The 27297-nt window shown below is 42.9% G+C and overlaps 1 protein-coding gene across 4 annotated transcripts in view; it reads left to right on the forward strand.

Annotated features, from left to right (window-relative positions):
* The window catches only part of LOC124185668 (trace amine-associated receptor 9), a 75043-nt gene that overhangs the window by 10765 nt on the left and 36981 nt on the right, over positions 1-27297 (forward strand). For 3 of the 4 annotated variants that reach the window (XM_046576646.1, XM_046576644.1, XM_046576645.1), the window contains exons 2-5: positions 6053-6185; positions 6280-7298; positions 23230-23638; positions 27091-27216. In XM_046576646.1, coding sequence (XP_046432602.1) covers positions 23423-23638; positions 27091-27216 — 342 coding nt within the window. In that variant the 5' untranslated portion in view covers positions 6053-6185; positions 6280-7298; positions 23230-23422. The remainder of the gene's footprint in view (positions 1-6052; positions 6186-6279; positions 7299-23229; positions 23639-27090; positions 27217-27297) is intronic. The other variant, XM_046576643.1, reaches the window with a different exon arrangement.

Below are 27297 nucleotides of genomic sequence, written 5' to 3' on the forward strand. Positions count from 1 at the left end.
TCCGCAATGGCTTCGTCGAAGCCGTAGAACTCGCGGGTGTTGTCGAACCCTAACCCGGGGTTTGGCTGGGTCGACTATGCCTGCGACAAACGGGAGTAAATAGGTTACGTGTCTTATGTATAAGGAACACTCTCGAGCGAGGAACGGAGGGCCGAAGTAAATTGAAGCCCCGAGCCTCGTTCATTCATATCGAACTTATTGACCGCGGTTAATCCGTCGTATTGCTAACCTATCGAAATCTCCCCAACCCACCGTAATTGTCTTACAGGCCTAATGAGCAGCTCCGCAGTTCTATTTGCACAAATTATACCGAACGTATAAATGTGAATCAGTAACAAGAGAAAATTAGTGTACGTGCGTTGGAAATCAGTGATACATCAGTGACAATTAGTCACTGAATCGTCGGTGTATGTATACGCGCTGGCTTTTCACAGTGGTATACTTATAACTGGAAATCAGTGAATTTTCACCGATTCAAATCTAGAGAGCAGTGTTTTTTGAAACTCAGTCATTCCTTTCACCAAATTCAATGGAATGGACGGATATTTATATAGAATTTCACGGATATAATGGAGGATCTTGTTCTCTTGAAACCGCGGAGCGAACAGTCGAGTGTTTAAAAGTTTATGTTTCTCTACATTGGCACAATGGAAGCACGCGTTACACATATACTTATCCAAGAAGAGCATCGAGGACACACCGAGACATAGAATGGGCTGTTGAAGAGGAGCGAGAGAAATGTATGGTAGGATGAGAATATCGCGCCAAGTTTAGACGGTGAGTGTAAGAAAGAGACGGAGAGACAAAGAGAGAGAGAGAGAGAAAGAGAGAGAGAGAGAGAGAGAGAGAGAGAGAGAGAGAGAGAGAGAGAGAGAGAGAGAGAGAGAAATAAAGAGCCTCAACTACAGGGTAGAAGCGTGGAACCAAGAAATCATGCTTGCCTGCAAATGGAAATCTTCCTGCGATTTTCTCTCTCTCCCTTTCTCGCTTTCTTGAGAACGGTTATGGTCCCGACAAATAAATCGCACGCTCATTCGCTGTTTTATAATGTTCATTTCACTGCTTACATCGCGTGCATTTTTCCTGTTCTTTTCTTGCATGTCCATCGTTGGGTAAGGGAACGATACAATCTTCAACGTGTGCACAAACGTGAAATGAAAACAGCGTTACTTCCCGCAGTAACAATGTGGGAGCGTGGGGGTTGCGGTGAAGAGAAAGTGTCGAGTTTTGCGAGTATTTTTTCCTCCACCTGCAGTAAATTCTCCAACTTTTTATCGAAGCAAAACATAACTACAGTCATTCTTCCGTTTAAAGTTTGGTAGGGAAATTTTTTACATCATGGTAGTTTCACTCTATTCGTTGTAACTATCAATTCTACGGCACTTGGTGCAGGAATCTATTCCGTAAGTCGGAAGAGAGAGAGAAAGGGAGAGGGGGAGGGAGGGAACAGACAGAGAGTGAAAGGGTGGTTAACGGGTGCTGCGGTGAGCCACTTTGCCAGAGCAAAGGAACGAGCCGAAGGCGGCAGCTAGCTCTCTCTCTCTCTCTCTCTCTCTCTCTCTCTCTCTTTGGGATTCAAGAGGAGAAATAATTTCCAGAGTCTGGAGCGTAGGCATCCCTAGCTTGTATCTGGAGCCCGGATAATGTATCGTATCTCTATAAACCAGGGAGTGACTTATCGTTGGCACTATTCTCGACCATACTCGATACGTATACATACGTGATATATACATACGTATAAGTTGGAATGCGTCGAAACTCGGTGTTCGAAAACTCTCTTAAGAAGGATATCCCCTTATACGACTTGTGATATTTCTCAGGCATGACTCTTCCCATCGAACGATCAACTCCGCGTATAAATGTATATCCATATGGATGATACACCAACGTGTATTATTGCACGCGTACCTTGCCATTACCATAAGATGGCCGCGGTTTTATTGGCAATAGTCGATATTCGTAGCGGAAGTATCCAGCAGCGATATTTTCTAGCGTAGAAACGCCTCCGATCGGGTTATGAAATTTACAATTTTTCTTTATTTAAAAAAATATTTCACCGCCAACATTATTTTCCCCTGCGTAAAGTTTTTCGAAAGTGTGTAATTGAGTGTAAAGTGTACGATAGAATTAATAAGCATGAATTATATAAAGAAGCTTTCAAAATGTTTCGACAATGGCTAAAACACTTTTTTCATTTTCATACGGCACAAAGTAGTCGAAAATATGAGTGTAAATTACCCAGACTACGTTAATTATCACATTAATCTGAGCAAAGGAAGACCGGCGTTTTTTTTTTCTATCTCACTCACGCCTGGGAAGGTATAATAACAATAATTGTAAAGGGAATTTTAACATTGAGCTAATTTGCAAGGAAGTTAGGTATCTGGCTAATTGCTCTGTAGGTGAAGGGAGTTTAACATTCTTTAGTTAATTGTAATACTTTGACGTAGCGGAGCAGTAAAAAGCTTGATGTTCTTCAAGACTCTCTCTATCTCTCTCTCTCTCTATCTCTCACTTTATCACTCTTCCTTTCTTTCTGCTAAACGAGAATCCGGTGCTATTATTCAGCTTCCAAGTTTCTTCCGGGTTGCGGAATTCCTTCCGGAGGCAAAATGCCCGTGTCTCTGTACACAATATTCTTTGGCCAACAGCAGGCAGACCGGCTTATGCAGAGTGACATTTCGGCTACCCTCCGTCTTCACGGTCTAAGTATACCTTGTAATTTGCCACAATTTGGGCTGCAGGCACTTCTTTAATCCCGGCTGGCAGTCCGCAATCTTCGAAATTTTCCGGGATGAAAGAGCAAGACTAATACCTGCTTTTGTTTTGAGAAATTGTACGATTCAACAGCTCGCAGCCCGAAATTACGGTTGAGTTTGCGGTTTATTTTTTACTCCACGCGTATAACCTGCAAACAAAAAAAAAAAACAAAAAAAAAAAAAACGAAAAGCTCGACTTTGCGCACTCGGGATTCCTCAGATCGTGGGAAAAGAATTCACGAAGCTTGACATTTGTCGCGATGTTACGTACATGCAGCAGCAACGCAACAAGGGTTGTGAAAAATCAGCCGGGAAATTCTTCCAACAGGTGAATTATCGGCTGGCTTGTGATTCAGGCTCGACTCCGCGTCACAGGGAATAAAATTGTCCCGATCTGGAAGTACATACCGTGAATATATTTTATCCCGAGATTTTTCATGAAAATATTCAATTTTCGTCGCAGAAGTTTGACGGGAGGAAAGAGAGGAAAACCAACGTCTTTAAAATGGCGATATACTTATTCCGGCTACGCCTTTCGATCCCTGCACAGAGTCAATTTGTTCCCGCAGGATTCGAGCTCCGCAGGAGAGCCTTGATCCGCGATCCTTGAGCCCCGAGAGCCACGTGCACATCGATTTGCGAAACGCCCGAAGGTGTCAAGAAGACAGAGCCCCGGGTATTGTACCTGTAAGCTTGTCAGCAGGCTCTGCCTTATCGGAAAGGAGATTATCCGCGATCCGTGCATCATCAGCCAGCAGCGGTCTGAAAAGCGCGTTTCTCAGTATCCAGCTCGGTTATTCATTCGACGAGTGAGATTATAACTAGGGTTTTTTTCGCGGCGAAGAACTCGTTTTTTTTTTCTGTTTTCTTTTTGTACTCTTCTTTTCTCGAAAAGGCAATTATTACCTCCAGGTTGAATCTTATATACGCAGGTACCTAGGTATTTCTTCAACTTCCTAAAAGCATCCTCGAAAATCTTTTTCACCTCCAGACAGGTAAACAAAGGAGATCTGGTACCAATGCTCGTTCTTTTCACGTCGATACGCGAGAGGCGTTGTATTATTATATTATTATACGTAATAAAATGAGACCGTCTGATATATACCCATTCATAGAATCTCTTCGGGGTGAAATGAAAATCCTGACGTTAAATTCAGGGCGGAGTGAGAAGAGCCGTCTGGCTCGTGAGGCCTTCGAGAGATCTGCTCCGCCACTTCAGACCTGAATTCAGGATCACGTACGTACCGAACAACGCTCAATTCACCGCCAAAAAAGGTTACTCGAAATTTTCACCGCACTCCGGCTGCAGAATCAGATTTGACATTCAGCGCGTGTTGTCGAATTTAAAAAGAAATAATTTTTTTCACTCGAATTTAAGTCGCAATGTCAAATTCTGGTCCCTGGATCCACCGAACGATCAAGAGCGGTGAATGGCTAACATTGATAATGAATCGACTATATCCTTACCAATTTCGAAGTAATCTAAATTGAAGCTTAGTAATTCGAACGTTTTTTAAAATACAATTTCAATGTTTTCTATCATACGAAATAAATACTCTATGCGCGACTATCTCGTAATGAAATTGGCAAAAAGTGTGAGTTTTTCGCCAAACAACTTTCCTAATTCCGGAGGGGCGAGCGACAGAGGAATACGAGTACTCGGGTCGTTCGGCAGCGATGGATGGCGTTGATCGAGTCGTTGGACTCTATCAGAAGATTCTGATCTTCGGCTGTCGGCGGCTAATCGTTCGATCATACGTCCGGGTGAAATTCCGTGGTCGAATAATGCGCCACCGCCATAAACTCGAGGAATCAGATGAATCGTGATAATCCCCGATGTAATAATATGCCGGAGATTCAGTGAAATTATGCTTTTCCCGTTTCCTTTTTTCGAAAATCGTGCGTTTCGCTCTACACCTCGAAACGCAGTTCTCCGGATTCGCATCCCAATCCCTCCCCCCGAAGTTGTTTCGAAAGCTGCAGCAAGTTTTATAATCCCAGAAGCCTGGTTTACACGCGCTGCGGTAGCGGAAGCGAGACCGAAACGGTGATAATGTTAATTAAATTAGTTAATGCGGGTAGCCGGAGAGTTTCGAACGGATATAATTAATTCCAAGCCAAGTACCAAATTACGAGAGCTGATATACACTCGCCCCTGTCTCCGGCACCCGGTCAAGGTCGCCAGGGGTCATCCCCTTCGGCAAAACCTCCGACCGACGAGCACTTTCGACCAATTTTCCCCGCTTTGACGGGGTGAAATTTTCGCTCGTCTCAGTCGCGTGTCTGACCTTGAATAATTCAGGAAAATACATTAATTAGTCTCGTAATTTTTTGTCAACTTTTATGCAGTCTGGGTCTTTTTTTTTTTTTTTTTTTGAGATCAGCGTCGCAACGGGAATAATTCCTCGTATCCAAAAACTCCCCCCCATCAAGCGGCGAGATTCGGTTTAGACGTGTTTCTATTTTCCTCACGCTTGGCCACACGTGCAATTTTCCCGGCTTAACAGCTCACCAACTATCGACAAAATAATCCCTTGCTCTGCGGAGATGTATGTATACAGTTTTGCTAGGATGATGGATTCAATTTCCGGTGGAACCGCGTCTGTCTAAGTTCCGAGTCTTGCCCAACTTCCCAGCTATAACGGGATCGCCCGATAATTCTTTTCTTACTTGTTTTTGTTATTATATTTTTTTTGTTGTTTTTTTGTTGATTAAAATAGAAAAACTGAGACTACGGAACAATGTGTTAATCACATTGAAACTGCGATTGAACTGGTTTGTTCGAAATTGATTGGTTGACATGAATTCGGTAAGAGTAGAACGACTAACTTTGATCGATGGGCTGAAAAGTTTGATGGAACTTTTTTAAGATGATTCAAGTTTAGTTACAGAATGATGTCGAAATACATTTATGTGTGACAGACATTTTGAAATTTTATGGGATTTCTATTTTTATTTTTTAATAGTTTTTGTCTTTGATGAGACAGAGATTCTGGTATCAAAGATTGAATCGGAATTACGAGTAGATTTTGTGAAAAACAGTCCCCATTACATCGTTTTTAAACAAGTATCGTAAATTCCTGACAAATGATAGGAGATAAAATACAGTTTCATAAATCTGAAGTTTTTTTTTCACATCGTGTGACGTCAGAAATTTGTTTCGCGGGTCTGAAAAATGTGACTTTTTTAAATATGAAATAAGGACAACGCGACCGAGCTTATATTTGTCCCATTTTTCAAATCCAACTCATAACGTACACGTGCTTCATGGGAGAATGAAATTTTCTTTTCAGTAACGTATACGCGTGTATACGTATGTATATAAGAAGATTGAACGATACGTTTTTTTCTCCTCAAGACTCCCGATATCGAGGCCGCGTGACACACGACTTCGAATAAATAAATATAACAAAATATACCTAGAAGGTATGTATCATGTATCCTGTATATACACCGCCATACATATAAGCCAGAATTCAGGTCCCATTGTGTCCCTTCCAATCACTTGGAATATCGACAGAATCGTCGCGAAGGTCTCGAAGGTGCAGAATGAACGAGAAGCGGCAGCAACAGCAGCAGAAAGAAGGTGAAAGAAAAGGGAGAGCGAAGAAAACCGAGGAGTCCTCATCTCGGATGGTCTTGGAGAAAAATTTGACGAGTTTACATCGAGATGTGCAGGCGGACTGAGACCGTGCAGCGTTTCCTGTAATTATAAACTCGAGCGAATCGAACCTCCGACCCCGTAAACACTTAATGGGATTCCAAAAGCCATTCGGGAATCGGGGGCTCATCCGTATTCGGAGGATTCTGGCTGCGGACGATATCGAGTCGATTCGACGGAACAATCGGGATCTAACACCCCCATTAATCGACCACCGGTTTTCCGACGTGTCCTAAGGCCCAAAACGACACCCTTCCAGGGCGAGAGCCGCGGGCAGCGAGGAGTCGATCAGCGGTATACGGGAATATTCGTTCCTGACCGCGCTTCGAAACGCCGCTAGCAGTTGAGTCAGTGCGCTTTCAGCCTTCGCACCGTCGCGACGCTCGCTCCTCATTCGGCAGCGACGCCTCGCAACGCGACGCGACGCAAAGCGCCGGATGAATTTCGGGCGGCCGATCGGCGCTCCGCGGATCCTGTAACTCTTTGTTCGCGAGTTCGGTGATCGAGTGCGCGAGATCTTTTTTTCCTTTACTCTCTTCCTCCGATTTATCAATTTCTGTAAATCTATGTGTACGCAATTAAGTACTCCGCGTTTGTGACTTGGGGAAGTTATAGTGAAGATCGAAATTTTGTTAAACAAAAAAGAGAGGAAAAGAAAACATCGAGCTTGTTTCTCGAAACTGCTGAGTTCGATCAAGTTTACCACACGCGCAAAGTGCTTCTTGTTTGTTTTTGGTTTCTTTGGTTCGTTTGTTCTTGTTTTCTTTTTTATTCTACGGCTTGAAGGACCAGCAACCAGACGATCCTCGCGTGTTAGGAGGTTTCAACGGATCTCTCGTCGGCCACGTCTCTAACCCAGTTTTGGTGTTTGAACACAGGTTAGTACGTACACGTGTTATTTGTCGAGTGTTTATTTACTGGATTGTACGTGTTAATTCACCCGTCAATACCTACTTCGATTCTTGTTACAAACAATCTCGACTCCGAGCTCAATTATCAATGGTGTAGAATTACCCGTCGATATTGAACTCAAAATTTTTATCCCCGTTTCGGGTTCGATGAAATTAAAGGGCGAGTCGAGGGACGGAAAAATACCGCAAACGGAATTTTAATGCTTTGATAGGGGAATTTGACGGATGTTAATCGTACGTTGATAACAATTGGTTGGTGGAGGTGTTACGGATGTTCTTTTCATCTCGCTAAACGACTACCCTTCTCTGTGTTTCTGTGCGTGTGTGTGTGTGGGTTACATACTTGCGCCTCAGCGTATTTCACGTTCAAAAATTATGCGTATACGTGAGGACAAACTTAAGTTTTCACACGTCACTCTAATTAGTCACCAATACGATACGTGGATTATACCTATTCTCACAACTTGGATTTCGTCTCGTGCTTTAATTTGCGTCGAAATCATTTACGGATTCTCAATAATCAATCACCAGGTATTATATCAATTTTATATACTCGACGACTTAATTGATCGGATTGAAACGTAAGGTTGAAATTTGCGAATTGATACGTTTCTGATACTGAGAAATTTCAGAAAACTGTTTTAAAGGAAAAAATACTGATATTTTTCAAACTCGACACTTTAAAGTCTGCGTGTCGATGTTCCAACGCACTGATTAACTTTCAGTGCTTTTTTATCACGTTGACATTACTTACATCAACCGTGTTTTTATACAACCTCGTATTGTGCAACGCAACGCGAAGTCGGAGGGAAGATTAAAAAGAAAGAAGAATGGGTAAAAAGGGGAAAAAAACTTAGTCTGGGAGAAAAAATCGCTTCCAAATGGGGTCGCGTCACCTTCTTCTTATTCTTTATATTCCTATTCTTACACTTCTTTTTCTTCATTTTCTCATTCTCATTCTCTTGTCTCTATTTTATCGCTGCAGCGTTACATAAATACTGAAGATTTCTTATCCCATTTTCACTCGTGTATTATCGAGAATGAAATATTTGTTTGCACTTAAGGGTGACTTTCACACAGACAGCTGTACGTAGGCGACCACTCACGTTGCTTTCGTTTCGGTTTCTGTTTACATTTTGATTTGAGGTATTCCCGGCATATCAATCAATATAAATCAAGTCGATAAATGGATGTACGTATGTACGTATAATACGTACGATTTGCGCACCGGTCCGTGGAAGCGTAACGGAATAACACGAGATTGATAAATCCTCGGAGGAATCCTCCTTATAAAATTTAACCAATTCAAGTAGAAAAGTTTCTCCCTACTGCAGATATAATAGCTTTGTATAATAACCAGACAAGGAGTTAAGAACTAGGGAAAATACGCGAGAACTATTTTCATTCTCCATGGATTATCTATCCGCGATTAAATCATCGTATTTTATTAACCCCGTCTCTGAGTTATTAGATCTTCTTCTTCTTCTTATCATCTTTGGCTCTCTGTCACTTTTCGCGTGATGGATGAACGTGCGGAAAAGCTTTTCCTCTCTTCTACTCTATATGTACATATAATGGCTGGCACGTATAATATATGTATATATATACCTCGGAAGAAATTTGACGCAAAGACATCTCGAAGAAATTTGAATTTCGAGATTACACCGTACGTTTCCACCTTTCATCACTATTCATTCATAATTCCGTCCATGCGTATAAGAGATGCGATCTCCCGTGTATAAACGTACACGTATAACGGGCTTTGAATTTCACGCTAACGGCGCAGATTATACGAGGTTTCATTTTTCTCTCTTTTTCTATATCTCTTTTTTTCTTTTTTTTTTTTTTCTTTTAATTTTAAATCCTTGCGTAGAGTACATTAAAAGGGTTTTTCGCCCTCTTGTAATATGTATGTAAAATGTACATGTATGAAAATTTGATTTACGAACACTATATTACAACCGAGGAGAGTATGCGGAGCGTATGTAGATATTAAATTATGATGAGATTCATCTCAAGGTCTTAACTTAACGCCCCGTTTGTTTTACGACTCGTTCGTTTTTCCCCACGCGCACAGAAATCTCGAAAAGTTATTCGATAATCAGACATTATTCGGCTGGCAATTCTCCCCGAAGGATAATCCCGCAACACGTTTATAGGTATAAATGTGTGTTCAATATTGTAATTTCTCCTTCACCGTGAAGGAAAAGGAAAAGGAAAAATAGAATTAAATTCAAGCGAATACCGTTTTGATTGAAAAATTTCAACGCGTGCTCGGTGTCTGATTATCTCGGAACGTTACTACTACGCGTCGGACCAAACGGCGAACAAACTACTGCGGCTGTCTGACCGGGACAGGATTCCTCCACTTCACTTCTGACGCTCGTCTAGGAAACTGCACTCCTCAATTCACCGCCAAGCAACGTTGGCTAGTAGTTTCTTTCACTTTGTTTTCATCCGATTCTCCGTGATTTTTCCTCCGTAATTCGACATGTCGTATACATCAAATATTTCATCGCGTTATTGTACGATCCTACGCATAATGACGAAATTTATACACAACCCTTGTACGCAAATCCGTTGGAAACGTTATTTGGGGTACCGAATTACGAGAGGTGTGTTATTCTTGCATTCACCTGCGAAGGCGACGTGGCCGACGTTTATCCCTCAAAGAGAAAATGACCCGGGCCTGGCGGCTGGGGCCGGTAACGAAAATAGGCTCTGTATTTTCACTCTACTCGATCGGACGGTTACTGAAAATGATCAAAGATCGACCCGAGTTCCTTCGACGTTGCTTTGATGTCGTTTTATACCGTTAAATTACGAACGAGGTGCAAAGTTTTTGGTGGTCCGTTGATCCGCTCTTTGAAAAAGTTTTGCCACGCGGTGGAAGTAATAATAAAAATGAGAAAAAAAAGGCGTCGTCAAACTTATTTTAATTTTTTAATTTTTTTCTTTACCTCTCTTCTTTGCATTTCGGAAGGACGTGTCATACGGGGATATGGGTCAGGATTTCATTATCTATTTTCTCTGTACTTTTTGGTAGAGTCGGATTGCGTGAGGAGAAGAAGAAGAAGAAGAAGAAAAAGAGAGATGACAAATGTTGAGCGGGAAAGAGAAGGAGAAAGAGAGAGATGGAGAGAAGGACGTAATACTCGTGGCAGACGGAAAAGTAGAAAACGGGATGGGATGATTTTTACGAGCGTACGAAACAAATTAATGACTGAGACAATTGTCGGCCTGGCTTACGCCGGCTCTATGTCACTTCCTCTGCTCCAATCCCCGCCCAGCAAAGCTCTCGAAGGACCGACTCGAATTCTCTCCCCTTCGCGGATCGAAAATCAGGCCGTTCAAATCAACCCTCTGAAATTTACGTCTCTTTGATTTCACTCTCGTATCCCGTTGTAGTAGCTGAATTTTTTCTCCGCGTTGAAAAACAATTTTATACGAGTCAAAATAAAGGGAAGCGCTATGAAAATTCTCTGTACTTTAAACAATCCTCGTCGATGTCAGATTTTTGATCTATAGTCACAAGGGCTGGAGGAAAATTGAGCGATGTTACAACTGACAGGCAATTATCGTTTTTAAATTACCACACTCTGTTTGGTTCGTGCTTTTCGAAACGGTTTTTAAACTTCTACCGACCCAGTATCGCAACACGCTGATTCGGAAAAACTCGCTCGAGGCTGATCAGCCCTTGAACGATATAAGATGCCCTCATTTAAAGCGCATAGACTGAAGCCCTTTGGGGAAAATAGGGAGCCAGGCTATGTATAGTATAAACTTTTACAATCGTCCATACACGCAGATACTTTTCATACCCATGCTTATATAATTGTGATAAATAGGTGGTGCAGGTTTGCAAATTACTGTAATATTCGGTTACAATTTCTTCTACGAATCAGGGACTCAGCATTTCTATTGCAAGAAAACACAGCTTCTTTACTTTCAAAGTTATTTTTGGAAAACTTATCATTTATCCCTATCACCTTTTCACACTCTCAATTGTCCAACAGTAAATGCTAATGTTTTTAAACGTACAATACTAACTCTTGTTCGTCAGGATTATAATTTTTCATATAAAAATATGTACTATCATCTCCTATTATCGTAGGAATGACTATTACAGTACCTTGATTATCTCTAAATTCGTACATTTTTTCGTAGTTATGGATAAACAATAAAGCAAACATCATGCCCTGTACTGTCTGATTTTTGCATAGTCCATCTTACAATTGGTGCTAGCCCAACACTCTCAAGCAATTTAAATTGTGGTTCAAGGTTGTGCTGACCGAGCAAAACCGCCGCAACAATATTCACCTTGACACAGCTGCATTGCTTGTCGATATTCCTCTTGAGTCGCGCACAAAGCCAAGCTTTTGTTCCTACTCGCGAATTTGGTACGCGAGGTCGGCGGTAAATCAAACTTAAAGAACGACGATCGTTAATTGGAGGCTTATAGTTTGAGCACCATCGCGTGAAAATTCCCAAAAAATTCAATGCTCTTTTCCAGGGAACACGAAACACAATTTGCTCCAATCATTGAGGTTAAAATTCGCATCGCCAACGTAACGATGTATTTTTGCAAGAAAACTCGTTGTTCGCAAACTCTGAGCTTGTCTGAAATTGCATAAACCGTAATCCACCATTTAGAAATTTATATTTCACTAATTCACTACCCACCTTAGGAATTATTTTGAAGTTTCAAAATAAGTGATTATCCGTCCTGTAGAATTTTGAAATGTAGAAAGTAAAAATATGGAGAATTTGAAATTTTTAAAAGGGTCAGAATTTTGCTGATACAATATTTCCGCATGGCATATTCTAAGTTATTTTGACGTTTCTACGCTCGGACTTTCTACGTATTAAAATTCTGTTAAATATCGTAAAACTTCGCGTCTTTGAAATTTGATATTGCGACCCAAATACTACTCTCTGATATTTCTACCTTTTCACCTCCATCAACTTTTCTTTCAACATTTCGTGACGTTTTAATGACAAAAACTTCAATCTGCTCCAATCATCCCCCAAAATTTGACTAAGAAGAGAAATCAGCCCGACTCTCAGCCTGATCTCAGACTTTCTCCCACCAAATCACGCGTCAGTTGTCTTGTCAGATGTCAGCGAGCTTACAAGAACGTTTCAAACCCAGGAGCCCAAGAATTTCACATTCTTGATACAGGAATTTCGGGTTTGGTTTAATCCGGCGGGTTGGGACGGCTTGGCAAAGCGTGTAACAATGCAGATGGGCGTACACGCGTCTATAATAGTCGGGCGAGTTTATCTCCGGGTCCCACCGAGGGTACGTGCAGATGTAATCGCATCGGTTCAACACGCCGCACCCGGTCTGCAGAGTTATCACTGTGGCAGACAGGATTCTCACATAGCGGTGAAAACGTTTCAAGATGCCGCAGAGCACGCGTCCTTACCTTTCCCGCATTTTGATGAAAAACAACGCTCATTATACCGTGCGGGGATTTGTTTTCCCAACTCATTGCAAGTGCGTAAAATTTCACATTTCCGCCCTAGTGCAGAAATTAAATAAAAATATTCAGTTACGATACAAGAAAAGTTATCTCGATGCAATTCCCGCTCTAGTGTGAGAATGTATTATTTTGCGCACTCAGTTAGGAAATATAGTTGTGCGCAACACTTGCGCATTGGCGTCTCCCTCGCTCACCCCTTTTGCGCACTATTTGCGCAATCTAATGTACCGCCATTTTCTTCACTCCACCAGCAAAAGCTCGAGTTGTTCAAAATATCACACGTGACGTGTGGAAAATAAAATCCTGCAGATAGCTGGTTTCCCGGTTTACATTATACCTACGTGCCGTCATGGCAAAAGCTCAAAGGCGAGTCACGTCGAAGGTGAATTGCATTCGTCGCGTCGTACTGTCGCTTCCTATTTTCTTATTGCATTCGTGCTTTATCCCTTCAGCTCTGCAGCTGCACCCACAGTGTCTCAGTCTATTTTAAACTCTACACTCCTCGCAATCAGCAGGTCGAATAATTGTCTCCACGTAACACCTTCAGACTTATGAAACAATTGGTTGAAAATCCTTCCGATCTCCATTCAACGTTTTCAACATGTGGAACGTTTTGAAACGATATTGTCGAAAATACGGTGTGGAAACTTGAGTAACCGTCGTTCTGAAATTCACTTCTTTTCCCTGTTTTTCAATTTTTCTTCGTTTCTATAAGAAATCGCTTTATTCCACCTCTTCCACAGGGACAGCTATACGTATTGTGCGTGTGTGTGTGTGTGTGGACTTTCAATATGGTGAGCGTGAATATTTGTTGATCCGTGCGATCTTCGCGGAATCGCGGAGGAGCGGAAGGGAGAATTTCCCCATTTGCCCATTTCCCTATTTGAATTTCATCGATTCCCTTTTGCAAGGAAACTCTCTCTCTCTCGCTCTTATACCCTACAGATATATAGACACGTATAATGTATAACCGCGAATCGCGATGATGCCGCACGTTAGTTTCCCGATCGTGCCGTGCAGTCTCTCGCGGGTCCCTCGCTCGTAAATCGATGAACAATTTATTCAGAGCCTTGCGATAACCGTCGCAACTATCTGTTTTCGATTAAGGGCTGGTAGGTATACCTCATACCTACTCCGGTCCTGGGAACGCCTACGAAATGGCTCGACAAAAGGGCTAACATGCGAAGAAAAAAAACTTGCATCTGATCCCGATAATGTCCCGGCAACGTGACGTAGGTACGTAACTGCGCCAGCTGAAGCAAAATTTTGACATTTTTCTTCATCACCTCGCTGATTTATCGTAATAATATTTTATCAACTCTCAGTTATTCTTTCATCGCCGAAATCGCACGAAGAAGCGAGAAAAGGGTACAAGTTCGCGTTTCGTACTGTTATTTCAGCCGTAAGATGTAGCTGCTTGAAAACCGCATATTGTGTACCTTGATGAAGTCCTTCTTCCAACATCTTTCCAAAAGTTAGGTAATCCAAGTTCCAAGTTCCAAGTTTTCACCGTCTGCATTTTGTAGCCCCTGCAGCTGACTAATTTCTGCTACCCAGACACACAATTGTCTACTACGGGTGCTGAGAAAACCGTCTCTCTGCACATTCTCGCAAAACTTTTGGCAAGACTCGTATATATACAAGCTGCAAGTTTAGTCGACATTTTCTGATTTTATAGGCAGTCCGTTGTTTCTGAATTTCATTCTATTCCCCGGGAAAATTTACCCAACTTTTTCCTACACGTCACACTTCACTTTCTTCTTTCTCTTTGTTCTCGTAACAAATCCTCTCGCCGACTGATACATGCCGCGGGAATTTTTTTCAGCCACTCGTGCAGGTGATTCGGCAGTCCGCGGTGTTATATCATCGGGTCTCGGGACGCAGAAGGGATCGCGTAATGTTACGGTTCTCCCGGAAAGGGCGGAATACTTTGAGAAAACGAACGGGAATAACGAGGAGCTGCGGAAAGAGAATCGTGCGTGTCTGGCCTCTCTTCTTCTTCTTCTTCTCCTTCTTATTCCCTTCTTCGCTCCCGCGAACCTTTTCGTTGACATTGCGGAGCTTTTCACAGCTGAGAGAAAACCTGCCGTCCTTGCGCTTTTCTCATACCTATTATCCTCTTTTTCTATTCTCATTGTCTTTCTCGTCGTTTAGCCGGAAAATAAGGAATTTCTAAATCGAAACAATTAGTCCGACATATTTTCGTTACTTTTCGAATCCTTCCGCGTCTCGATACCAATTTTTTACCTCCACTCTTATACGGCATAATTCATGATAAATTATAGTACATAGGCAGGATTCAATGTAAGATTTTATTAATTGTAAGAATTTATTTTCCCGAACTGTCTGTGTGTATTTATCTCTGTTCCTGTTCTTTTATACATAATCTCGTTTTTCTCTTAAACTTATTTGCGAGTTGTTCTCTTTTTCCACCCCACCTCGCCCCGTTCGATTGTTTCTTGTAATTAGTTGAAGGCAGGGGAGTAAAATGCTTAGCTGTCCGTACCGGCCTGAACCGCGCAGGTAAATTAAATTGGCAAAAGTTCACAGAATATACGCGAGATGAAGAAGTAAATTGTTACCGGTGCTGTTCCGTAGCCATGTATTCGCGTATAGACGAGTCTATCCGGATCTTGGTACACACACACATAGCTACTTAGGTACCTACATAATAGACTTCTTGATGCCCCCGAGTCTATCCCAAGACTCGCCTCCTCTACTGCACAACCATCAAAGCTCGTAAAAAAAAGTTGGGGAGAATTGCAAGTTTGGCCGTGGCTATTACCGCTGCCTCCTTCTTATATTCTACATACTTATATAGGTATGTATATGTACGATGTATATATGTATATACAATATCGTATAAATTACCTATATTCGAGTTGAAAGTCGGTTGAAAATACTTATTACCGACAGTGTTTCTTTTCGCCCCCCATTTTACGTTTCCGACGTGCAGCCTGAGTAAAGCGAAAAGCTTTGAATATAATGTGACGTGACATCTGCATCGGGAATGCACAGAGGCACGAACACGTTGAAACGTTTCGTGGAGTAAGCCCCAGTCCATGGATTTCAGCATCACATTCGTGATCCAGATTTATAAATTTCGTTTATTTGGCTCTCTTTCCGACTTCATCTAAACTCCTCCTTCCTCAGTTCCAAGCGGCACGTAGTTTTCGATACGTCGACCATCCGACGACGTCCGGCAATATGTGAGAGTACCTGGGTAGACATACCACCAGTCCTGTAGACGAATAAGCTCGAATAACATGCGGCATCGGAATCCACGTGTACGTATCGAGGGGATATATTGGACGGCCGAGGTACCTTGCGAGTCTTTTTCACTTTCGGCCAATTTCATTCTACGGGGGATCTACGATGCAACCCGTACCAACCATTCGAGCTTTCTTCGTTTTCCCGCCTTATTCTCGCCCTTTCGCAATAGACTCGGATCTGGAGTCAAGAGCCCGTCGCGTCGTCGAATAATGACGTCTTTTTTTTCTACGTATATATATATATATATATGTATATATGTATCCATATCTATGGTATATACGCGAGTATAAATTAGTAGTCGGGTACCTACCCTTGCACGGACCCGGCTTTGAATAAAAACCGTCTAATGTACCACTCGGCGACGCCTGCGGACCAGACGAGACGAACAGACGCATTTTGGACTCGTGAAATTTTCAAAACGTGCAAGAAGAGGCTCTCGGGTTTGTTTTTTATTCCGTCCCCTTTATTTTTTTACTCACCTATTTCCCCATCCAGACGAAATAAAAAACCCCGTTTATATATGTAACTAGGCGAAAAACACTACAAGAGCGCGAGAGGACGTGTAATTTCTGCTCAACGTGCTCCGCTATCTCGGTTCCTCTTTTTTTCGTTACACTGTTATAGTTTTTTTCCATTCTCCTCCGTCTCTTCGCTTCTTAAAAAGCTATTCTTTCTCCACGTAGTCTCTTCGCCTTTCTCTCTTTCTCTCTCACTCTCTCTCTCTTCCTCTCTGTCTTATCGTGTCCCTGCTCTATGCTCGCGATCAAGTTCCAAGTTCCCTTTATGACTTCGCAGGGTCCTGCCCTCGGCTACAGATCTTGCGGCTTGCGGCTTTAACCTCCCCGTCTAAGATTTCGAGTGGTAACTAATTCTTCGCCCTAGCCGCGGGTGTTTCGCGCCCTGAAATGTGAGCCGCATTTTGCTGCATGACTCTGCTCGTTTTCTGCTGCACGAATTATTGCGCAACCGAGCAAAGTTTTTTGGACGTTGTAATAACATACGCAATGCACGTATCGAATGTACGATTAAATGTACACGAAGTTTTCCGCGAAACTAACCGTTCAACGTACCTACACGCTGCTATGCGCATTGAAAATGTAGTTTCAACGAAAACTTCTGCAAGCATTATACTTTTTATATTTCACTATTGCACGTATACGGACGCGTATTTCACTATAAAATAATTACACAACGTAAGCGCGATTCGTCTGGCGAAAAGAAGACTCGAGAGGAGAAGTAAGATTCGAAAATGGCGGCGTCAATCCCGGGAGAAACGGGCGACTTTGCTCAGGGTGAAATGAATGAAGGAGAGGATTTACCGGGAAGTTGAAGTTGACGGTTTCCTTTACGCGGGTCTGAGTTCCTTCCTTAACACATATCCGCGCTGGTCGAGAACGAACGAGGTCTGGAGGAATACCGGTTTGCCAAATGGTTCTATCTTTAAAGCAGCGATGCGTTTCCCGGCCCGTGGAGCTTTTATGCTTCCTTTGGGCGGTAGTCGCGGTCGGATCCGATGGCGGGATACTAAAACCACCTCGTACCTATTCGCACACCACACACACACACACATACACACATTGTAAGGTCGAGGCCGGCCGTTTGAACGAACCTCCGCAAGCTCCGGGTGTCGAATTCGAATAACGAATAGAAGACGCGTAGATAAAGCCAATGATCTTCACGCCTTCCGGCGCACTTTTCCCGCATCAACGGTATTTTATTCGTCCGGGGAAACACTTCATTTCCTTCTAAATATCGCACGAGCTTTTGCTTATTCGCAACGGTTGCTTTCTTACTTCATGTGGGAGAAAAAAAAAAAAAAACAATCCTCTTGGTTACCGGATATCCCGTTACTTACACGGTATTTGATTCGAAATCTGAAAGCTCGCGAAATGATTTACGGACACTCGGATTAAACCAGAAGCCTCCAACTTTCTCGGACTTGTTCGAAACTCGCGGAGCGCCGCAATTTAACAGCGGATTATCACAGGTCACCTCCAAGCACCGTGATGTAAAAGCATGAATTCGACCCCACTTGACACTCGAAAATTTTGTCAACAAGGATTTTCTCAGGGATCTCGATGAATTGTAAACAGGCCGTGGCTTAAGACAATAGGCAACGAAATATATCAACGACTATAAATTTTCGCACCTCTGTATGATTTCTCGCAATCGTCGAAATATTTTTTGACTAATACTCAACGGCAGACGGCATCTAGAAATTGTCAAGCTTTTCTGTACCCACGTGTAATGTTAGAGGAAAAGTTTCAATCGAAACAAAATTTTACTCCAAACAGTAATTTCGTTTCGTTGCCAGATTCCTCGACCGCTGAGCTTGCGTGCACGTATTTTGTCACACGTAATTCGTTCGGTCCCTGCACTCCGCTGCGCGGCTTTGCTAGTCGTTGGAAAAAATTCTAATTTCATCATCTAAATGCAACGGGTATAACGCTCGGTGTCCAAGAGAATGGCGCATACCTACATGCGGGTGCTGAGCCGCCCCCAAGTTTTTGACATAATAAACCCGTTTGCGCTTAATCCTCGGAATTTCACCGCCGGCTCTAACTTCTTCATCCTGGGTGGCTTCCGCGGCATTCACGCCGCTCAGTCAGCCCAGCCAACTGAGCGGGATTACCGCTAGATGTACAAAACCGATTCGACTCTCTTCTTATCCCGGCGAAAGGACGCTTTTATCCGGCCAGTCTTCCCGATTCAGAAAACGAGTTAATATTCCCTCGAATTTGGTATCGAATACTTCGTAGTCATAACTCTCGGTCAGTCACGCGAATGACGTTTCAATTTCGGAGAGTCAGAGCAGCTGTCGACCGGCGGAACGAATCGTCTGAGCTTTTACTCAACAAACCCGAGAAACAATTTGACAATTTGCGCTCGTATAGCCGGACAAACACGGCGATAAGAAATCCGATCAAGTATTTCATCTGTGACGAAAACACCTCGGCTGAGAGTTGTGATAAATCACGCGCATCCGGTTCGAAGCTGGTCCTGGACTGCAAATTCGTTTCGTACCATCTGCTCAGTTCACCTTCTCCTCGACGATATGAATATAATATACGATAAGTTGAATAATTCAGTTTGGGGAATTTCGGCCTTGGTGTCCGTCCATTTTTCAACTAATTAAAAACTTACAGACCTGCGGATTCGGCTTAAAAGTGCAACCGGAGAATTAAAATGGCTGTACGTGCTATTTTTTTTTTTTTTTCTACTTGCTTTTTCGATATCCCCTCTTCAATTTCTCTCCGTTGTCCGTCGGTCCTGCGGGATTCTGGGCTAAGGTCCCGGGCTTTTCACCTCGACGTTTTGGGACTGCCGTGTAGGATACTTCCGACACCCCTCGACGAATTGAGATTAACGTACCGGAGGGCGATATGTGTCGACCTCGAATTTCACGCCACGTAAGGTGCGTCTGTTGTAATTTACATTTTACCATGATGAGGTGTTTTACGCCGCTCCCGGAACGATATCACCTTTTATGTACTAAGCCTACCTGCCCTGAAAAAGCGTGCCGAAGGAAAAAGTACTCCGCCTTATAACGCGGATTCACGTGTAGTTCGTAAATTTTATGTAACGCAAACAGGACATTTACGTCGGGGGCTATTTTTCCTCACTTTCTTTCTGCGAAACGCAATTTTCCTTTGAAATATCATTTGATCATAAAATCACAATATTAACAGCAAATTTAAGTCATATTTCTTCGTGTTCTCTGTGAAAAACTTGCAAGAAATTTGAAGGAATTTCGCATACGTAATCTCCAATTTTCTCTCGCCAATTCAAGCCCGTTAAGCGTTTGCATAAAATTTGCATCAGCCGGTGGGATATTTATGCAAATTTTTCTTGTTTCGGGGTACATGAAATTTTCGCGAACTTTTGTACAAAGGACTCGAGACCTTTATACACTGTATACACTTGAGAAGTTTCGAAAATTAGCCGAGTATTGTGATCAATAAACTAAGAATGAAAAGAGCCTCGAGATAATTTTTATTAAAATAAAATTAAAAAAAAAAAAAAAACACCACCTTTTCGAACCCATAATCTTCCCCGTTTGTCAAGTATGCCAATCTCTTTTAATTAAAACATGTGCGAAGCGGATACATATACACTTGAAAAAATCTGGTTAGCCTGGGGGAATCCGATTTTTGCGCTCAGTTGTACACAGACTCGCGATTGCGTATAATTTTTTCATTCCTGGACGCTGGATTGGGAATATACTCCCTGGAATAACAATTTTTGTTTCTTTTTTCTTACACTCCGTCATTTTTTCCCTTCATCGCGAAACGAAAAAAGGCTAATTCCCGTCAGTTAGCCCGACGCGGCTTGGCGTAAAATGAAATTCTCTCTCTTTCTTCTCCGTCTATCACTATCTCTATCTCACTCTTCTCGCACAAAAAGCGTCGCGGGGATTAAAAAGTTATCAAAGGCTGCTCTTTTTCGTTTTTTCTCTCGTGTTTTTTTTTTTTTTTTTGTTCCTTTTCTCTCTCTCTCTCTTTTGGCGCTTTCTTTCGTCCTTTCTCCATTTTATAACCGCAATCGCCGGCGAAACTCGGCCGGGGGCAGGAATAAACTGTCAAAAAATTATGTACGACCTACGGAGCATGGCGCAAGGGCTCCTCATACAAAGTTACGGCTAACGGTTGCTAATGGCTCGAGTAATTAACTCGTCATTGTACGCTTTCATTATTCATTCAATCTGCGCCATCGCCTCCGTCAGATTCAACTCTCTGCTCTTCGAATACCGCCCTTGCTTCTATGCATCCCCTCCCCCTCTCTTCCTTATCGCAGATTAGTCTTTTCATTGTCACCGGAATTAACTCTGACAACAATGCAACGCTTGTGTATGAAAATGAATCTCATACCAGATATCTGTATACGTACAATAACAATACGATTTATTTCAATAAAATAACGACTTACAATTCTTTATAAAGTATAATTACCGCGATATTATATACTCGCAGGGCTAATTTCGCAGCGAGTTGAGATCATCGTTCATCAGCTTAATTTTTCGCTAGTTCCATCGGCGAAACAGCCGCTGAGAGTGAAGTGCGATTTGTATTCAGAGGCTGGAAGGGAGGGCGGTGATGGACTGTGTGAAAATTCTTGGGGGGCGGGGGGTGGGTGGTTGAACGAAGACGGGTAAGAAGCGGTTGGATCAAGAAAAGTAATAGGCAGGCCTTGAATAATCGCGGCTTGGCGAAAATGATAAAATAAATGTATGCGGAATCGCTGCCGCTGGCGGCCATGTTTTAATTACGCTGAAACGCCGCGATGAGAAACTCAGCTCTCGCCGAACCCGCGTGGCTCGTTAACTTCCTCTCATTATCTCAATCTTACATATACTCTTATGTACTCACAATCGCTTCTGGAGGTAGTTGAGCCCTCCCATTGAGCTTTGGATTTTCCAATTAATCAGGTCGTTATTTCGAGTCCGTAAAACTAGACGCCGTGGCTCGAATCGACTGAAAATCATTTTTATTTTACTTTTTTCATCAATGCCCATCTTTCCCGGAGCGGTAGAAAAATTTTGCAGTTAAATGTATTTGAGCTTTTTTACTTCGACAACGTAAGTAATTACCACAATAATGCGTTCACGTCGGGGTAAAACGAACTTTGATGTAATTAGCTGTTTCTGCTATGAATTTTATACGTTCCTATCGTATTTGCCTCGTATTTTTACGACAACCTCAATTAGCTTTCATTTAACAAATTTACCGGATAAATTCCGGACGGGGAAATTGAGCGTGAATGTGAATTGTGTTTGCGAGCGTGCTAATTGTAAAAATTAGCTTTTTCCCCGCTAGCGGGATGAACGAATTAAACGTAGGTATTGTTCGAATTCTTTATCGATAAAAATGACCTGACGATTCGTGAAAACATTTTACATTTTACGAGGTATATTCTTAATTCAAAGCCGAAAAGCAGCTCTTACCACGGTCTTTTCGCAATCAGAGTTCAAGGCGAGAATCACGGGCGAGTATATATTTCGGAAAGAGATCTTATCGGCTTCGGGATAGCGTGGAAAAGAAGCGGCGTATATCTGCCCGCATCAGCGGGTACTTTATTCTAGTCGCCGTTATATTCATCGTCGGTTGAGAATCGCGTCGTCGTCGGTCCGGGCGGGATGAAATTAATTGCACCAAACGTGAAGATGAATTGAACGCTCCGCGGTGTAGGAGATAAATCGTATGAAAAAACGACTTCGCAGCCCCCATGCAAATGGCTGCGGAAGCTTGTTTCCTTTCTCTCTCTCTCGCTTTCTCTCCGCCTAATTGCCAAGGGAGGAAATTTGAAAAATTACCGCCTAATGATAACGCGTCGTAGTATATGTGAAAAAAGTCCGCGTCGTGATTTTTGGTGGAAAAATTTTTCTCTTTCTTCTTTTTTCTCTCCTTCTCGCAGACAAGGCGAAGGCGTCTCGGTTAGTAAGTAAATTCCGAAAACAGGATGAAAAAGAAGTCGAAACAAAAAACGGTGCCAAGTTTCTTTCCCGCGTGCCGTTTCGCCGGGAGCTTTTATGCAAATTCAAACAATTTCCCAGGACATACCGACGATGTTTCAGGTATACGGTTATACACACCGGGGTTTAAGTATTGAGAAAAAAAAAAATAAAGAAAAAAAGCCCTAATTAATTATTCATCGGGGTTATAACGCACGATGTACCCATCGCGATGTACAAAGTTATCGCAGACCGAGGGGTAAAAAGCTCTGTTTCGCAGGCGCGAATATTTATTACGATAAATTCAACCCCGCGTCGTTGACGCTGCAGCATTATGTTACACTCTAACTCTCGTAGAAGTTCGAACAAAAGCTGCCCCCGGCAAAAGAGCAACTAAACACAACCCCCGCCATTAATCATAAAACCCTCACGGCAAGGCCGCGTGCTGCGCACAACAGGACGCGTCAAAACTCGGTGTAACCGAAACTCTGAAATTCGGGGGGTCTGGTAAAGGGCCCAAAATTCCGGGGAAACTCTCATCGATGACTGGTCATTACACTCTCCGTATTGTTTCTGCGGCGCCGCTATGCGGAAGCCGTTTTAAACAATGCGGGGCATTTTCAAGCCCCCCGATTATAACGTACGTCAGAAAGGACGCGCTTACGAGGAGACTCGATTTTTTGTTTTCCAGGATGGGAAGCGAGGCCGGATCAACGGAACTCTGGAGCTGCCTGAGCTGCCGGAGCTGAACTACTTATCGGCAGCGATGCAAAGTCTTAAGGATTTCCTCGAGGCCTCGTTGCTGCGGAGGCCAACTCACGGCCGACGCTCCTCTTAGCGATAATAATCTGACAATCTGCCGGCCCGAGGAGCTCCGCCTAACCATGCTCGAGCACAAGCAGACTATCCTCATGCCCCCTGCCCTGAGCAACAGCAGCTGCTGGCGTAGCGGTCCCATCACATCGTGGTCTGGACCAGGTCCCGGAGAGCTTGTACGGGCCGCTCTCATCCTCGCTCTCAGCCTCGGCATCCTTTGCGCGAATCTACTCGTCATATGTGTCATCAACAGCCGGAGGTACAGCAAGTACATTCACGCTCAGGTGAGCCTTGTTGATTTTTGTTTTTTCATGTTTTTCTGATTTTTGTTTACCCGTCTGGTTAAGGTTGGACGGTTAACTTGACTAGTCGGATCAAAGTTAGCTGGCTAAAGTAATTTGGAATTCGGTCGGAATAGTTGAACGGTTAACCGGCTAAGATGGCCGAAAATTGATAATGAGGTAATTTTAACCGGCCGAACCTAAAAATGCAGAAAATCGAGAAGCAAATTAATTTTTTGTTATTTAGACTCGAACTTGTAGTCGAAATACCACGGAAATAGACGTTTGTCATATACAATCTTTGAAAAGTTAACCCAAACAAGTATCACGATTTGACGGATGTTAATTTTTATTCCTATTGTTAGCTTAGCTGATTATTATAGATTGATCAACTATTCAGGCACCTTGGACAATCGGATGACAATAATTCTGTCAAGTGAATATAATAAAACTTGTTCCAGCTGCAAGTTCGAATCCGAAAGGTGAAAAATTCATTTGCATGTCGATTTCCTACATTTTCAGGTTTAGCGGGTTAACCGGCTAACTATTTCGGCCGACCGTTTGCTTCAGCCAGCCAATTTTTAGCTAATTAGCCGAGTTAACTGTCTCGACCGACAAAGCGCGCTAAATCATACATCGCTGGTCAGTAATATGGTCTTCGAAACGGTATGATAAAGATAAGAGCTTTACACTCTCGACGATGCAATCACGCAACTTGTATCCAGTAAGACGTACCACCACCCGTAACGTGGAACGTCTGTTCGACCCGCGACAGTCACTCTTCGCAAAGTCAATGGAAGGCCAATATCGAGTCTCTCGACATTAAAAGGCATCGTTCAGCCTCCCGCTGCAGCCACCAATCGACAGGGTCGCTATGAATCAGTTTGGAGTCTGAGTGTTCGGCGAATCGCGAGTCGGCTGTACGGAGAGAGAATCACGGTTATAACCGTCTCCTAAGTCACCGAAACGAACTGATAGTACCGCCCATAACGAGCGCCCGTAAGACAGTAACCCCGTGATTTGTGCCTACCTACTAAAGAGCGAGAGAGTCGGCGAGACTGAATGTAGGGGGATACCTACTCGCCGCTTTTTCCGTCTCTCTTTATCGACCCAGTCGATATATCGCTTCGTTATCTCACCCCCTTTGCAGAACGAGGCTGTGTATCTTACGGTGACTCTTCGCACTTTCAACCGTTTCATACCGGGCGCTGATAACACGAATGCAGATTACGAAAGCTGGCGAAATGGCGGACAGTTTGTACGGACCGCAGGAGGCGAAGGGATTGATTCGATGCTGGGCTATCAACCTACGGAAAGTATAAATCCTAAGCGAAATAACGCTCGGATGAAGAGGGGTTTTCGAGAATTCACGGAGAAAGTTGTTCGACCCGTGAATCCCGGCTTCGGGATGTATTTAAGTGTATTTAGTATAAGGCTGTTGGTGGTGGCCCTTTGCATATGCATGAATCCATCTCTTGAGGCAAAGTACAAGGAGTTGGAGGAGGCGTAGAAGAGATACGTTGCACAATAAGAGCTGGGGTAAAGGGGAGGAGGAGGAGGAGGAGGAGGAGGAGAGGGGGGGGGGACGAGGTAGTTAAAACGTGTAATTTGATGCTAACGAATTCATACCGTGGTGGGTACCGCGGAATGGAGAGTCGAGAGAATTGAGAGAGCCACCAGTCAAGACTCTCGAGGTTTGCGCGACTGTTCGCTGCCGCCTGCCTTGGCTCAACCTCGGCTCGGCAACTTGTCCTTAATTGTTTGATCAAGGATGCCGGTGGCCGCGGGCTCTTACTTCTTAATTACGCAAACTGAAACCAATTAATAGAGTCCACACTAAACCTACGATTGATTTAGCGCCGATGCAGCCAGCGGAGGATCTCCAGAGATGGAATTTGCCTTTTTACCTTCTTCTTCTCTATTCGTATCGAGGGTTGAAGAAACACAGACGGGAAATTCGCCGAATTCCACATGCGTCAAAGACTCGGCGAAGAATTTTTTTTTTTTTTTTTTCTCCTTTTTTCTTACCTTCTTCCAAGTACTCTTCAGACTTTTTCCTCAAAGTCAAGAATCCTTCTTCACATGCGCAAGACACGAAACTATCGCTATTCGACAAATTCTGTAAACCATTCCTTTGTTGACCTCTTGAATTTTTCCACTTTTCTTTGCCGAGTTTTTCGGACAAGAAAATGTTACCATCGTTTTCACGTGTTTTTATCTTATTGTACGATTGTACCTTTATTTTTAAAAAGGTTTGGTGAAATCTCGAGAATTTTATACACAGGTTATCAAATTTCGAAGCGTATTATGCAATCGGTGCAGCTGACGTTAATTTTACTACCCTTGGTAGAATCTTTTGATATTTTCACCTAAATTTTATAACAAAACTCACGCATCAAAAGCGACATGAACCATGCACTGTTTTTACTTTACCGCGAAGAGGCACAGTTTTGTCGATAGATATAAACATGAAAGATTCTACGCATGATAGAGAAGCCAATCGATTTTCATTCGCCATTTGTATCCTACCGTAGAAAATATGACACAGTATCCCAGGTCTCGGAGATATCAGGCAGTAAATATGCCGTCGCAATTTTCTGTGCTTTTATCTTCGCGGATACATCATATACGGATATCCTCCACATTGCATACATCCATTGGTTTCGATGGCTCGCCGCCTAAAACCCGATGGATTGCCGGTCCGATTGATCGGCAGAAACGAGTCCTTATGCTGACGTATAATGATAATAATTGAATTTTAACAAAGAGAACGGAATACAACGCGGAATCGAAGAGAGGTGCAAGGTAGTTTTCCGATGAATAATACATCCGCATTGATATGCATATGGGGAATTTCGTGCGAACCCGACCAACGTCTGACTCTCGATATTTCTGATTTTGCTTAAAAAATTTATGCGATTCTCTCAAACACTTATAAATAATCGAGTACTTGGATAAAAAAACTGACAAAAATTCAGGCTACTGTTTCAGAGTAGGAAGAATTGCAGAACAATTAATGAAGAAAATCGGTAAATTGTGAGGGTCAGACGCTGCTTGGGTTCACATGGAATTCCCCATATACATTCGTGCAGCATTCGGAAAGCTCAGGCGGAGAAGCGCTGATGCAATTAAGCCGCGATGCACGTCCGACCTTTGCTACTGTAATATCTCAATCCAGAAGGTTATACACTCGCGATAAGCTAAACCGTTCCTAGGAATCTAGACTAGGTATAATACGCATCCGTATTCAGGTGATCGATACTTGCTCGACCCTCGGGATTAGTCGTCCCTTAATAATAGCCGGATAAATAGCCATTCCGTGCCCTATTTGGACAAACTAACGAAAATCCTCCTAACAATAACGCGTAACTAATTACTTTGTATAATCTATGAACGATTTTGTCCCTTATCGATTTCTTAACGATAAAAATGATTTACCCTTTTTTTCGTTACAGCCGAGATACCTGCTCACGAGTTTGGCAAGCAACGACCTTGCCATCGGTCTCCTTGTTACACCCTTTGGATTTTTACCCGCCGTTTACGGATGCTGGCCCTACGGTGAAGTCACTTGTCAAATACAGGTATGTGTATAAAAACTGTGTTAAAGTTTCGCTAGAACAAATTTTCGTCTAGAATAGAGGCGCCGGATGACATTTTTTCGA

Source organism: Neodiprion fabricii, chromosome 6, assembly GCF_021155785.1.
Source record: "Neodiprion fabricii isolate iyNeoFabr1 chromosome 6, iyNeoFabr1.1, whole genome shotgun sequence".
In the NCBI taxonomy this organism is placed as follows: Eukaryota; Metazoa; Arthropoda; class Insecta; order Hymenoptera; family Diprionidae; genus Neodiprion; species Neodiprion fabricii.